This window comes from Gavia stellata, chromosome 5, assembly GCF_030936135.1.
Source record: "Gavia stellata isolate bGavSte3 chromosome 5, bGavSte3.hap2, whole genome shotgun sequence".
Classification (NCBI taxonomy): domain Eukaryota; kingdom Metazoa; phylum Chordata; class Aves; order Gaviiformes; family Gaviidae; genus Gavia; species Gavia stellata.
Genome location: NC_082598.1, coordinates 25,414,845 through 25,430,813, shown reverse-complemented (window position 1 = coordinate 25,430,813; position 15,969 = coordinate 25,414,845). Strand labels below are relative to the sequence as shown.

At 41.1% G+C, this 15,969-nt stretch overlaps 1 protein-coding gene across 1 annotated transcript in view; it reads right to left on the bottom strand.

The window, feature by feature from the left end:
- Positions 1-14,821, bottom strand: part of NWD2 (NACHT and WD repeat domain containing 2) — a 55,561-nt gene extending 40,740 nt beyond the window's left edge. Inside the window, exon 1 of the mRNA XM_059818164.1 lies at positions 14,671-14,821. Within this exon, the coding sequence (XP_059674147.1) occupies positions 14,671-14,821 (151 nt within the window). The remainder of the gene's footprint in view (positions 1-14,670) is intronic.
- Between the last annotated feature and the right edge of the window lie 1,148 nt (positions 14,822-15,969).

The window sequence follows — 15,969 nt, the reverse complement described above, 5'->3', positions numbered from 1 at the left end:
AAACATCCAAAGGTCCCCAAGACTCTTTTTAGGGAATGGGAACAGATTGGTCAGGGTTACTTCCAGTGTGCCCTCCCCAAACAACACTGCCAACCTTCAGGTCTCTACTGGCTCTCTAAGAAAGTGAATGAGAAACTGGATAGACTGAAGGCCATTCATTAATTAAACTAAAACTCACAACTGACTGTAACCCTCCACATAAATTCTGACTAGCAAAATACTGCAACATTACTGTGATGTACACAGCTGCCTGTCCTCACCCAGCCTGATGGTGGGAGTTCTCTCGTGTGATGTGCAGAAAGTGTGCGCAACTCTGTTGGACTAAGGAGGACCTAGATCACAGTCCTTCAGCTCAGAGGTTAGTGCTCTAGCCACCAGGATATCACACAATAACATTGGTGGCATCTCCCTCTCTTCAACCTTCTCAGTTCTTAAAAAAATAAATACAACAAGAGTGGGCTGAGCATTTGAGCCCAAAGGAATGGCCACTTGGCATGAAAATCAGAAGAAATAATGGAAAATAACATTAGAATAGTAAGCAATCCTGAAATGTGTCTCTCAATTGTGAAGAAATGACAGGATGTGACTACAAATTTGTGGTCTACACCAGAACATTTAAACAAACACATTTGCAAAACAAAAGACCTAACTATCTGAGGCAGGATTCAAAATGTAGGGCATAATTATAAGCCTAAAACTTCTAGTTGCAGCAATTAGCTCTTCTTTTTTAGTCCAAAATCAAACAATATCCAATTTAAAATGAGGTGTAGTTTTAAAACCTATTTCTCTGAAATGTTCCCTACTGCCAGTTCTGTAAGATGACAAACTTAAAACATCACATATAGAATATGTATTTATTATTTTTGTAATTGCAATGCTTAATAGCTGGCCACATTCCACAGTGACACCTTACTTATAAAAAACCCTGCATCCTGACTGTTAATATGATTAACTAGTGCCACCTATTGGCTTAACAGTAACAGCCAGCTGTCAATTTATACACATACAAAAATGAGGCACCTAGTAAAATCAAAGGGGTCAAGACCCATGTTAAAATACAGAATTTTGGGGAAATATCAGTATGGAACTGACATGACAGAAGGGAAAAGCAGTTCCTATATCTAAATTTTGATTTTTAATTATTCACACATGATTGTGTTCCCAGTTTAAAACAAATGTTGGCTTCTGAGAGTTCTGAGTTTTATTATGCGTACAATATGCTTACATGAAACAAATTTGGATTCTGATCCAAAGGTTGGTGAAGTTAATGGAAAGATCTATTAATCTCAGCAGATCTTAAATGAAGTTCTACATTTGTGGCATGTAGTGAAACCCAATACCTTTTGATGCCTGACTTCCACAGAGTTTGGATGAAATCCTTCAATCCATAAATAAACTAATAAATAAAACCCCACTACATACTCATTAAATCTATTCGGTATGGTATGAGGAAGGACTCTGAAGCGGAATTTTATCTCATAACATATTCTAATAACAAACCTCACGTTACCCCTTGGGAACACAGCACCCTTACATGTAGACGTTCTTAAAGAAAAAAGAGGAGTTAGGTTGACCTGGAATCCTTTCCCAATCCTGCAAATGGTCCCTAGATTGCAGCTTGGGTGTCTAGATGTCCTTGCATCCCTCAGCTATGATTTGTGGCAAATACTGCAAATGCAAATGCATCTGCATGTAAATGCCAATGCATAGTGGGAGCTTTAACGGCACCATGGGTTGAAGGCAGATTCTCTACAGGGGGAGAATTTTCCATTCTGCAAACTGCACAAGTGGAAGAATTCAACAAAATCTAATTCTTTCATTTAATAAAGCAAACTAGGAAAAGCTCTTGAAAACATGACAATTTACAAACAATTATTGTCATACAATTAAATGATGCGACAGGAGAAACTGAAGACACAGCACATTTAGAGACACCAAAATTAAGTCTGAAAATTATCTCTGCAGAACACGAAAGCTTATTACAACTAAGCACTGGAAAACAGTAAAGCCTGCAAGGGCAAGAATTTGCAACTATAATAAAAATTAATGTGAAAGAAAAACTTTTGTGACATCTAAAAGATGACTTCTAAGTGAGCTGTGCAAAAACGTGTAACAGAAGACATAAAAAGGGCCATTGCAGTAACAAAGACACATGCAAAAGTCCTACTAATTTATCTAGAGGTGTCAACTCACACTTCAAAAAACTATGGAATTACCTAGAAAGCAGAAAAAATGCTGTACAACACTGGAAAAATTTTTAACAATTAAGTTGGGTGTACTGCAGTAGCTTTACTATTTTTTTCTGACATCATTAGACCAAAGAGAAAACAATCAGGGTACATTACAAAAGCACTTGAGGTAATGAGGCATTCGCAATCAATAAAGCAATGGGATGTCACAGACATTTTGTCTCCTAACTGAACTGCAGATTCAAGTGCTGAAAGCAAACAAAGTAGTATGTTGTAAGCTTTGAGAAGGCATACAGCAGAGGCAAGCCATAAAAAAACCACAAGAAAGCAAGGCTCATAAAAGCACACATGTATTTCACAGTACAGGCCAGCACAGGCCCATTAAATACATCTTGTCTGAAGAAATTCCAATAAACACTCCTATGTGACTTTACATCTGGCAGCACTGCAAAGCTATGGAATAGCTCTGCAAGTACTGTTGGCTCTCTGGTGAAGTTGCCCCTCCCTTCTCTAAACTTTCTATGTAAGTTCACAAGTCACAAAGTTCTAATTCAGGTCACATTCTTCCTTAAGTTTGGTGGAACATGGCCATGGTTTGTGTCACTACAAAACTGCTGAAGTCAGTCAGGCCAGCTGGAAAAGCATGACTGATAAATGCAGCCTACAGTATGGGATTCAAGTGAAAGATGTGAAGACTTTCCTGCCAGAAGATGAAAAAGTCTTGAACCTGACACTTGTGGGTGTGCAGAGACACCAACAGAAGAAATGAGAGGTGCTGCTTGCTATCAGTGCAGTAAGTCTGCATCAATAAAATAGGAGTTTTCTTTGCAACAGATTTTTTTTTCTTGATGCTAAATGGAGAGGACTATTAAATAACATCACTGCACAGTCAGAATAGTACTTGGCTGCTGTAGAAACAGTTATCAATGATGAAGAAACTAAATGACAATCCCGGCAAAGGAGAGCAGCTGCAAGAGGGCATTAAGCCCAGAACAGGAGTATGTGAGGGAGGCAGGCCAGAAACTCAACCGCGCCTTGCCTAAATAAGAGAATCTCAACTGATTTCTTACAGGACTATTTCACAAACCAACAGACAACTTCTACCTAGCTATAACCACCCACTTACAGGTACTGCAGTACAACAGTTTTTAAAACCGAGAATTCCCGGTTGGGTCTGCACTAAAAGTCATTGAGCATGACCAAATAATTCACAAAACTGGCTCGTTTTGATGGATTATGTAGCGTCTGAGAGGAAAACAGTGACTGACATGTAAAGGAAGAGTGATTTATCTTACCTCCATTCTGCCTCACCCTTTCTAATTCTAATGATTCATCAAAGCATTATTTTCAGTGAAGATTATATAATCCAGCGGAAAAGGCCCTTTTTTATAAATTTTTGAATGTATCTGTTTTTATGAGTAAAATATTTTTGTCATGACTGGATTTTACTATATTTTGTTTTCTTGTTCCAGATTTTATTAATTTCTTCTGCTTGTTAACCACATTTAGTTGATGATATATATTAAGGTAATAGTAAATTTGCAGTTTAACAATCTTGAGGAGTTAGTAATTGAAAAAGGACAATACGTATTCTAAGCACTTACTCCATTTAAGAAACAGATGTAGTTGAAACAACTAAGTTCAATTTCCCACTAATATATTTCACACATGTGACACAGAAAACAGTATCTGAAGAACTTCCAGAACTGGCATACCAATTTAATCAATCAGTGACTGAACTACAGACTGTCTTCCAAATTAGTACTTTCAAATTACTTTAGCCATCTTCTCCAACTCTTTGCTTTTATTTTCACAATAATGATACCCAATGAGCTACAATGACCTTTAAAGGAGGATAAAGATCTTCTATGATACTATACTCTCCATGGCAGTCTAGAAGATGGCTGAAAGTGTGGACTTGACTTCATTTCCATTTCTTGCACTGCCAGACACTATCAGTCCTTCTCAATGCCTGTGAAGGTATTTGTCCCTTGTCCACAGAATATCTAAAAACATCTGCAAGTCATCTTTTACCTTCTACACCTACATATGGTTAAACAGAACCGAATCCACAACTGGGGATCACATTTCTTTTATTTGAAATGATTTTGAATTTACATAATGACTGTGAGGAGCTGACTGTGGTATTAACCCTGGAACAATACACCAGCAATGGAATTGCTCAGTAGAATTGTATAGTATTATACATGGTTGGTTATAGAAAGTATAAAATAGAAAATTCAGAACTAAAACAGGTAGAGTGTAACAAGATCATTTGCATTTTTAGCTTTGCTTTCTAAAGAAAGGAGGAATATATGATGATCTGTGTGTCTTCTACAGGTCTTCTGTTCTCTTTTGAAAAATATTTTTAACTCATGACTGACATTAAACAAATCTGACAGAATGATATTAATCTCAAATATAATAAATATCTATATGAGAATAAGAAGGCAAATAAGAGAAATCCTGTAGATGAGTCTCCTCCTCCCATTCATAAATAAACCATCAAAGGAAAAGCTGTAACATAGCTATTAGACACTTCATAAATGCCTTATTTGCAGGAAAGCTTCACCTGAAACAAGCATTCCTCTGCAGGACGTACATACATGGTAAAATAATCCCTATGGGAGTTTATTGCTTTATATTATACATGCTTTTCTTGGATGCATAGATCGGCTTCCTGACATGGTAAAAGGATGAAGAGGCAGAAACTAGATTTGAGAAATTTATGAATAATGACATAGACTAGTGGAAGTTACTGAAACTCATTCTAAGCAGGGAAATTTTCAGGGAACTTTTATCTTTGGTAGTTTCTATTGACTAATGAGTTTATTTTGTGTCTGTATATGTTGCAGTAAGCGCTACCGGTAGTGCTGTGGAAGACAGTGCAGCAGTATGCTGTACAGTCTGTTTTCCTATGTATTTTCTTAACTGGTTTGGAGACAGCTCATGAAGAGCTAGACTATCTTCTGTCAGGAATGGCACAGCTATGTTTGATCCTGCTTCAGGCAGGAGGACAGATCCGAAGGCCTCAGGAGGTCCCTTCCAGCCTCCTGGTCTGTGATTTGTACAACAACAAATACCTGCCTAATGAAATAACTGCCTAAGGTCCCTTGGATCTCTGTCATGGCCACATATTTCTGACTTAAATGGCATGTCATTGAACTCAATGGCACTTATTTTGCTCACCAGAGATTGCTTAATTCTTTATAATCCCACGTTGTAAATGGCTTGCATTTCAAAGTAAATAATCATACAAACTTTACTAGTGTCTTGATATGCCAAATTAGGGCCAACATCCACTGGAATGCTTCAGTAACTTGCTTCAAGAGCACTGCACAGTTCTTCATCACATTTAAATAGAATCCAATAAATCTCTAAGTAAATCAAGACCATTATCAAACAATAATACGATTTTATCATTTTCCTAACATTTACCAGAAACCACTCCTAAAAAGAGGATCGACACTTACTGCTCACTGCTCTCATTATCTGAGCTATCAGAAATATTATAGCATGGAAAATGAAGAAGAAAAATAAGCATTTTCTTCAGAACAAATAACTTTGTCTTGTCAGAACAATACAGACCATGAATCTAGCCACCAGGTCGTTATTAAGTAAGAAAATACTTTTCCTCTGATCTCCTTTTCTAGAATTTGTGGGGCCTTTATTAAACAACAGTAGGTACGAAAAAATAAAAAGATGAAGTCCTTCATTTTAAGAAAATCACTTACAGAGCAGTCATACATGATTTATGTTATGTTTCATTATGACAGTAAAGCAAGATCCTCTAGATGTGTCATGCTGGCATAGGTAGGTGTGGAAAATTCTTAGTAATAAAATAACCCTCAGATTAGAGTCCTGCGTGACACACTGGACTCCTTTAGATTAGACTCCAAACCTCAGGCTCCTTAGGTTATTGAACACTGTAATTTCCTTATTTATTTCTTAGTATGGCTCCATTTTAACAACTCCATGGAAATAAGAACATTCGGATAACTAGGTCTTCACAGTTAACCTCTCTTTCTATATACAGATAGACAAAAGTAGATCATTACAATGATGGCTTTGGATAAAGTTACTCTTTTAGGGAGATCTGCTTTTAGGTACCCCTACTCCACAGATACTTTTGGTTTTTGAGCTGTCTTCTTTGGCTGAATATGCATGGTCTTGTTAATACAAAATTCCCACTGAAGTTAGTAGGATTAGGCATTTCACTGGGCAATAATCTATCTGAAGACTTGGAAAGGTTGTTACAAGTACCAGGACTATTGACTAATTAGTAAAGCAACTAGACAAATTCATGGAAGCAAAGAACCTCACAGATTATTAAACACAAAGATATAATCTTTATTGTTTTGTCCCTATTGTGATCTCTTACTCTTTCATCATTGGAGCTCCGTGTCAGTGAGATCGCTTGTGAATAAACATTGAGTGTAAACTCAGGCAGTGTCAGGGGTTCTGTTACAAATATTCTAAAGTGCCAGTCATTTCTTCCTACATTACACGGTCAGGCATCAATCTTGTACAACACAAATAAACAATACTAACTAACAGACAATATGTATTGAAACCACTATGCTGAAACCACTATGCTGAAAACGGTTTTTGGAGGATTTGCACAAGCCATTTATTTTGCCATTTATTTTGCCAGTGATTTTTAACTTTGAACTTCTACATGCTTCTGAATGTCTATTTTGTACTTTCATGGAGTGCTGTAGCTTTTAAGAAATGCAAATGCTCTTTAGTAATACGAACACATCAAAGGGTCTAGGCTTCAAAAATGCCCGCCAATAGCAACCACTTCAGTTGGGGAGCTCTCTGAAACTAAGGCTGTCCAGATAGAGCTCTTAGTCATTAATTCTCATTTCAACTTAATGTTTTGTAAAATGTTACTAATTAGAGACTCTAAATAATAATTTTACAAATAACATTGCTATGTATCATACATACACTATAATAACTACATGTCTCAATACCTGCTTCAGATAACAGAGTTGGAGGACAAAGCTGGAGATCTATAAAGCATAGGTGAGACTGCAAAGGTACTCAATTGCTAGTAGAGTGATATGGACTCTATTAATAAACATTTTTGACTGTTTAATTATACCAAAAAGACACGTTACTATACTGAAGACTGCAGCTGTGCCACCCCAAGCAAATGCTAGCGGCAAGTTGTACAAGACTTTTTTTCAGGCTCTGACAATTTGAAATCAGATCTGTTCAGCTGTTTGATCAGTCCCAAAGACTGATAGTTAGGAACAGCATGACTCTGGATTAAGCCCAGTGTGGAATTCCTGCTGTTTGCTAGTCTTTCCAGCTTCTGGCACCAAGTGTATTTTGAACAGCCTGATAAATCTAGTCTGTAAAGATAACTTTTTTTTTCCCTCTAGATCCAGATTCTGTACAATAATGACTGTAGTTGGTCAGGCATAAGGTCTGTCCAGCACAGCATCTTGTTTCTGACAATTGCCATTAGCAGATGTTTAAGAGGGAGTTCAAGACCAGATCAAAGATAGAAGCAGGCATGTAATTATGGTGTTGATAGGGTGGCTTACAAAAGTTGCATGTGGTACATGCCCTCCTTGCCTGACACAGCAGCATGCACATGGTACTCTGCACTGACTTGGGGCTCCCTACTCTTTCCCTTGCTACCCTACCTGCTTTCAGGTATCTGTGAATTACCCCTACTCCCCTTTTGACTAAAGATTTTGGAAGCAAAAACCTCTCTCTGATACAAAACCTAAATTAATAAGAGTAGCATCAGGCCAGTGGAGTTATTTTAGAGTTGCAGTGGCGCAACCATGATTAAATTGGGTTCCCTAATTCTATCTATTATTATCCTTCTTTAATTAGAATTCCAGTAAGGGGATAAAGCAGTTGTCTTGAACAGCACTGCCTATATTAAAAACTGCCAGATTTCTCTATGTTCCATACACATGACTATCTATGACTACATTAGATTTTTATCTACCACCTTCAATATATTAAAACCTTAAATTACTGGTAGCTAAATATTACTAATGTATTATTATTGCAGCCTGAAAGGATATCTTATCACAAAATACTCTTTCAGCAGATGAGAATTCAAAGAAATTTCATTTGTTTCAGATGAAAAAAATTGCTGCCCTTATATCTTGTATTAAAAGTTCAGTAACTCCTTGATCTAAAGTTTTCTTTCCATAATAATAATTTAAAAATTCTCCAAACAAAATTTAAAGTCTAATGTAGGATTTTCTCTGATGTGTTTTATGTCACACATCTGTGAACACATGCATATGCCTAGATAGTCATGTAGGTAAGTTTCTTAAAAGGAGTTATTTCACTGCATAAGCTTAAAGATAGGATGCCAAATGATGTACTCTTTGTACTACACTGTTCATATGCAATTACAGAAATCCCACCACAGAATACATGTGGTCTCCTTGAAACACAGTCTTGGAAATCCTCCTTAGTTTGTTGCACAGCAGGCTGTTGCTCAGCTGAGAGGTCATCCCACTGCCCTTGATCAGGCAGGAAAGAGGTTCCCCTGTGTTGATGGGGGACAGCACTGTAATGCTGCCTGCACGGTGCTGCCCCTCATTTCAAGCTAGGTCTCATACCTTGCTCAGGGAACGATTCACAATAGGGAGTCGATTCAATATTGCTGCTGTCCATCATCTAACATATTATTTGAGAAATTAATATTACATGGAATTTGCCCGCGTGTTTCATTGTCTCTCATTATACTTAGAAACTGTGTGAAACGTACAGGGGCTGCAAGCTCCTCTTTATCTGTCATTAAAAGGATGACCACTTTGCACAAGAATGAGGCACGCTCCAGTGTCCTGCACACATCTTGACTGCTCTGTATTTCTAGTTTAACAAAAAGATGCACACATATGTATGTATGTATATATACACAAACTACAGTATATGGAACCAGTCTAGCATGCAAATACATCTGAAGAAATAAAGCAATATTTGCAAAGTTAGAAAGGAAGAAAAGAAATTGAAACTAAATAGCTTGCTGTTTTCCTAAAAAAGAACAACCCATGCCTCTTGATCTTAGTCTTGCTCCCCAAATGCACATCCTACCTTTTGAGTACATGAATGAAAAATTTTGTTGAAAATTAAACAAAAGTTCTCAATGTTGACACTTGCATATTTGGTACATTTAGAGCAAATCCTTAGCCCCCTCCCCAAGCTACATAAGCAAAGAACCCACAAAAAGAAATACTGAAAACAGCAGGCTTCTTTCCAACCTAATGAACTGTAGGTATCTCTGACCTCTGGGTCTTCTGAAATAAGATGTATTTCAAATCAAGGTCCATACCAAACCCAGGTACTTGAACCATGTTGCTCTCCCAAACTCTGAGATATGCAACTTTATCTCTAAAACTATTGAACTTATTTTTTTTCCCAAGTGTAGCTTGGTTTGTAGCTCTTAAACACCACAGTGATGTGCGTCACATAAAACCATAAATAGGTACAAAGTTAGGTAACCAGAACTAACACTTAGCATAAAAAAAGTCCTGGAGTTATTTGTCTCCACATCTCCGCAACACCTCCCTTGCAATTTCATACACTTGAACATCTGTGTTTTCATTTAGCTAAGGAATAAATTCCACCCAGATTATATAAAATAGTCTTTATAAAAAGATCTTCATGCAATGTATCCAAGTAGGGACACCATATGGTATTTTGGGGCTGGCCAAAATGGACCATGGTTAACTAAGCATTGTTCTGGCTTTTGGGTATTTTTCCACATTGACATTTCCTCAATTATATTTTTCTTAAGAGAAACAACATTTCAGGTAAAAATAATATAACACACCTGGAATATGCTAAGAATGAAAAGTTACACCTTTCTCTCACATATGGCAATAAATTCGTAATTAAAGTAATCATAATTCTTCATCTGTTATTAGTTATTCACCCTCATGTTCAGTAGCACTGAACTACAAATGCACATAACTTTTTTTTTCCTTCAGATGTACATCAACATGCATAAAAACACATGTAATTCCTGCAAAGCAGCCTACAACAATAGGTCCAAACAAAAACGTTAGTAAGATCCATTTCTGCAATCATTATTTATAGGAATAATCCTTATCTAGTCAACAAAACTAAGTGCAGGTGAGAATTTTGCTTTATGTATCATGAGAAAATATGTAAAATGGGCACCAAACATTTGTGCTTTATTAGAATCGAGTGTTTTTCAAATCAATACAATACTCTGCATGATGAATGTCAATGGAAACGAAACCAAGTTGAACAATTGTATAATAAGTCAAGAAAACTCAAACTCATTCAAGAGTGTAAGACAAGGAAATCTCACTCAAGCAGTCTATGGAGAAGCTGGTGAAGTTCTAACTGTACAGGTTAGTTTCATACCGTGCTTGTACAATGGAGGCATTGAAGTGGTGGTAGTATCAGTAGTATCTTCTACTAGAATAAGTTCTTTATTTTACATTTTCTACATGTATGCATAGGACTTCATACTTAAGATTATTAATCATGCCAAAACCAATATTAGTTAGGTTTTTTATAAATAGTTGGTTTTATAGTTTTAAAAAATGGGTACTTGAGGCACAGAAACCATGAGGAACATAGCCTTTCTGTATTAAAAAGGGATGTTAAAGCAAAGCTTGTTCCTGATCTCATCACAATTGTTTCTGTTTGTACAATGGAAACGTTTTGAATGGCTAAAAAATGGCTAAAAAGTATTAACTGTCAGGATCCAGTAAAAGGCAATCCTGTACTGGAATTTAGGAGGTATGCAGAGGTGCTGCACAAAGAAGAGCGAACAGTATGCAGCTGATGTAATGGATGGAAAAGGGAGCATCCTTACCATGAGAAGTGTTAAATGGAACCCTGTTTACAGTTTGAGATAAGACTGGGTAACACCACCTATGTCAGGACACACGTAGATGCTATATAAAGGTATTATCATCCTGCTGTCAGTGGAACCGCCCGTGTGTAGGATTTGGCTTTATACATACCTCTCTTCAATGCATGCATTTGTCTCTGCTAAATTACAGACATGAAAGACTTCTTCACAACCAAAACTTAAAGAGCTCAGATTAAAAAATTACGGATGTCTTAACTAATGGAAGCAATAACAAGACCTTAAGTCAAACTAGCCAAGGGGTAACTTCCCCAATTTCAGAAAAGCCAAGGGAATTTAAAATTACTAGAGTTTTGACTGTATGTTCCAATTCACAGGATTCTGTTTTCAGGACAAATTCCTAACTCCGGTTAAGGCATCAGTTTCAACCAAGGCTTGTAATATTGCCTTATAGCACAACATAATTTCTTGAAATAGCGAACTTTTCAACTCAAATAATTTTCTGCTTGAAGTAGTGACAAGAATCATTGGAACATTCTGAACCTACATAGGGCTGATGTCACAGCTCCATATAACGGGACCGTATGGAAGTTTATACCTGTTGTATTTAATAAGAACTGTATGTTAAGGGAAGGCATCTATACAGGCACTGTTGAGTAGCAAAGAAACTGTCATTAACTGATTGCTATTACAGTCCACAGATTTCTACATGTAACAGTAAAAGCACTTACTACACTCAGGCAAATATTACTTACTTTCCTTATCACTTTGAAGCAATAAAAATATCTTGATAAAACCAATAAATTATTTAAAGCAAAATTTTCAGCGTCTCTTAGCCAAAATACATATTTAAGATATGTCTGATTGCTTTTATCTACTGAAATGCAAAAACAGACTTTTCTATTCAAATAATAAAGCAATTGCAATGTTTCTAAAGATCCAATCATCTTCAGTTATATGAACATTGATGAATTGATATCAACCGTTTGAACAAGACAATACTGTTTACTACTAGGGGAAAATACAGTTTCACTTACCTACAAAATTCCCTCTAGAAAACAAGAGACTAAAATGAGGCATTTTGTTCCTATCACCCATGCTCAGTGTCGCCACTTATTGTTCTTTTTAGGGATTTCTGTTTAAAAAATTTTACAAATAATCATAGTTGCATAATAAAACCATAATATCTTTAAGTCATACTAACGTATATTCGTAAAGAACAGACCAAACACTGATTCACCAGAGTTCTCCAATATACAGTTATTAAATTGATATAATTCAAGAAAAATACTTTTAAGATTGTACACTTCAAGTTGTAGATAAAGTTTTCTTCTGACTGCTAGCAGGATTAATCCCTGAGCTTCTCTGGCACCACAGTTCTGATACGTACAGAGCACAGCTGGGGGTATTCACTTCTGCAACTGGGAGTCTGGGGACTCACAGCCCCTTTCAGGACTGCTCAGCACCAAGAAGAACGGGTATAAAGAGTATTGATATGCTGAAAATTAGTAAGGCAGGCCTTAGTCATGCAAATATACATTGTGGTTTGGTGCTTAAATATGCTAAACTAAGTTGGAAGCTTTTAACCTGTTTTTTTCCAGAACTCCTGCACTGTGAACACTTCTAGGTATTTTGCAAACAGCATTTTTATTTCTGAGTACCTTACTAGATGATATCTAAACCCCATTGTAGGCTACTTTTTCTTGTTTACCCATAGATCCTTTTTTTAAGGTCACACACAGTTAGTAATACTTTTGTGTGAGTGGTATCACTGATAAATAGTCGTGGTTGTGTCTCATCATTTAGAGTCCCTAAATGTTCATATAAGTGGTTCATGTTGGTAATCAAGATCTGTAACCACGCTGGAATTTCTGTCCCATACTATAATTTCTGAAAGCAGGAGCAGTGTTGCAGATAAAATTTTGGACATGAGAAGTGTTAATCATTGTGATCATATGATCCTACAAAGAAACTAATGTAAATAATCCTAAACCGACCAAATTATTTTCTTCCTTTTAGTGGTTTTTTAAAGCTGAAATTTTGAAATAACAATGCAAGGGTAAAATCCTGCAAATGGATACATATGGCTTCGAACCCCAACTTTTAGAATGAGTTCAGTGTTTTGGTTTTTTTATTTTAGCAAATATCTAGCTAACATACCACGCTATCCTGATGATAAATGCCATTCACATCAAATACGGAGGCATCAGTAGCTCCACAGTTAAGGCGATGCTGGCAGAAACCCATTTCCAATTAATAACATATCTTATAAAAATCCACACCAATTTTCTTTCAGAGCCAAAGAAACATTTTTCTGATTATTGCTATTTATATGTCTTTGCTTAGATTGCAACAATAAAGTGCAAGCGTTGTCATGCCCTGCTTAAAGAATGGCATCTTTTCAAACAAACAGGGATGTCGGATGCGAGAGCTGAGAGCTTCCTTGTGTCGAGAGCAACTCGGAAGACCTGGAGGTGTGGGAATTCTCTAAGGCAGCGCTATGCCCACTTTTTTGCTTGTGAGCACTATTTCTCATACTCATGTAAGTACCGGTGCCAAGACAATTTTCACTTCAAAATTCAAACTATTTTGTAATTTCAGGCATGATTTTCAGATCTCTGATGTTTGCATAAAAGATGACAGTATTGTTGAATTAGAAGTGTTGGGGGGGAAGGTGGTGGGTGGTGGTGTGAACAAGAATTGTGAATAGAGTGGGCTCATTTTTACAGAAAAGAAATGTCATAGGTGTGAATGCTTAATGTATTATTTCCGTGCTGCAAGTGGGAATATGCTTCAGTAACTTAAATCTTATGAGTGGGAATGACACCTCCTGAATGTATGCAAATTCCTCATATCAAAGGGTAATTTTAAAAATACACTTTAAGTAGCAGGATGCCTAAGTTCAGATACCGAGTATGTGATCCCGACTTTATTAAGCTAAAATTGCAGGTTTCAGTGCATGCTTCCTTGGAAGCAGAGTATGACCGGAATCAAAGGACCACGTTTGCAGTAGCCTCAGCGGGCAGAAACCTGCTTTCACTGTGCTGTGAAATCAATGGGAAACTCTATTAAGCAGCCGCCCCAGGAGAGCTCCACAAAACATCCCCCCCGAAAAGCTTCCCCTTCGCTAGAAGGCAACCCGTTTCCATGCCCGGGACCCTCGCGTACCCAGTGCCCCGCTGCTCCGCAAAAAAGAGAGACGACCCCCCCGCCCCCCGTGCCTTTCAAACGTGTCATATATAGGCATACAACTTCAGAAGCGGCGTATATGGGCGCCTCCTAATCCCCCCTCCCCGCGCTCGCCAACCGACACCCGGCACGGCCAGCCGCCCAAATCGCTGCCAGGCGCCGCGCCCCTCGCGCCCCCACACCGCCCGCCCCGCCCCGCCGCCCCACACGGCGCACGGCGGGGGGAAGCGGCCCCACTCCCGGGAGCGCGCCGCCCTGGCGGCCCTCGGGGCCGGCTGCGGGGGCAGCGACGAGGAGCCGGTCTCGGCCACACCGCGGACCCCCTGGGCGAGGGCGCCCGGCGCCGTCCGGCCGCAGCGGGCAGCGCCACGGCGGTGGCCGGGGCCGGGGTGCGGCGCGGGCGCTGCGGGCGGCAGGGGGAGCTGCGGCGCGGGCGGCGGGGCCCGGCGGGCCGCGGGTTACCTTCGGGGTTGGCGCTGATGAAGACGCGGACGCTCCTGCCGCTCGGCACCAGGTGGGACGGCAGCGCCGAGAGGTTGCCGGAGAAAGCCGCCCGCCGCAGCGCCGCGTCCCGCGGGCAGGGCAGCCTGCCGCCCGCCCCGGCTGGCCACATCCCGCCGCGCTGCAGGGCGATCCTCGCAGGCGGCCGCCGGGCCCCGGCTCAGGGCAGCCGCCGGACCGGCGGGGCGGCGGCAGCAGCGGCGCTTGCCACCGGCTCGCCGGCAGAGGCCATGCGGACCCTCCGGCTGCCGGGGCCGCCGCCTGCCTCCTCGGCGGCGGCGCGGCTGGGGCCGGGGCCGCTGCCCGGCGCCGGAGCGCGGCGGCAGCGAGGAGGCGAGGCGGCGGCCGCCCCCCGCGCCGCTCCCCAGCGGCAGGGAGGGCGCGGGAAGAAAGTTTGCGGCGGAGCGGTGCCGGGCGCGGCGGAGGCGGCGGGACGGCGGCCCCACGGCGGCAGCCTGCCCGCCCAGCGCCGGCCGCCCGCGGACCCCGGCCGCCGCGGAGCGCAGCGGGAGGCCGGGCGCCGGGAGAGCCGCCGCGCGGTCGGGCCGGCGAGTCTCTCGGGTTCCCCCTCCGCCCACGAGGGTTTGCGGTGTCCAAAGCAGGGACGTCTCCGGCACGGCTGACGGCGTCTTCCCTCCTCCGAGTGTGTCACAGCCCCGGGGCCGGATTTTTATAGGAAAGCTGCTGCCGGCTCATCCTTTGGGCTCAGAAGAGTTCAGAGCCTTTCTTGTGTTTTGTTCGTAATCGCCTGCACAGGAGTCCCACCTGCTCAGATACAAAAGAGAGATGCTCTTGCTGCTTTTTTCTTTTTTCTTTTTTTTTTTTAATCAGTTATTTATTTATCGGAATAAATGAAAAGCCCCGGTTTGAAGAATGAAAGAGGAAGGAAGCAGCGAGAGCAGCCGGCGGGATGCGGTCCCTTTGCAGCAGTCAGTGGCGGGGCATCCCGTCGGGCAGCGCCGATGAAATATTCAGGAGGGCGGCGGGGCCGGACCGCGGCTCCGCCGTGCGCGGGGCGGCGGGCCGGTCCTCGCGGGAGGGGGGCGGTGCGGTGCGGCAGCCCCGGCCCCAGCCCCAGCGGGCGGCGCGCCTCCGCCGAGCCGCGGAGTTTAGAAACCTCCCAGGGAGGGGCGGGCAGGCAGGGACCTGGCAGCAAAGCGGAGGGGAGGGGCTGGGGGGGCAGGGGAGGGCTGGGCACGGGGCCTCAATTAGCCTGATGGGGCTGTTGGCCGTGGGAATGCCTTCCGGGGAGGAAGCTGC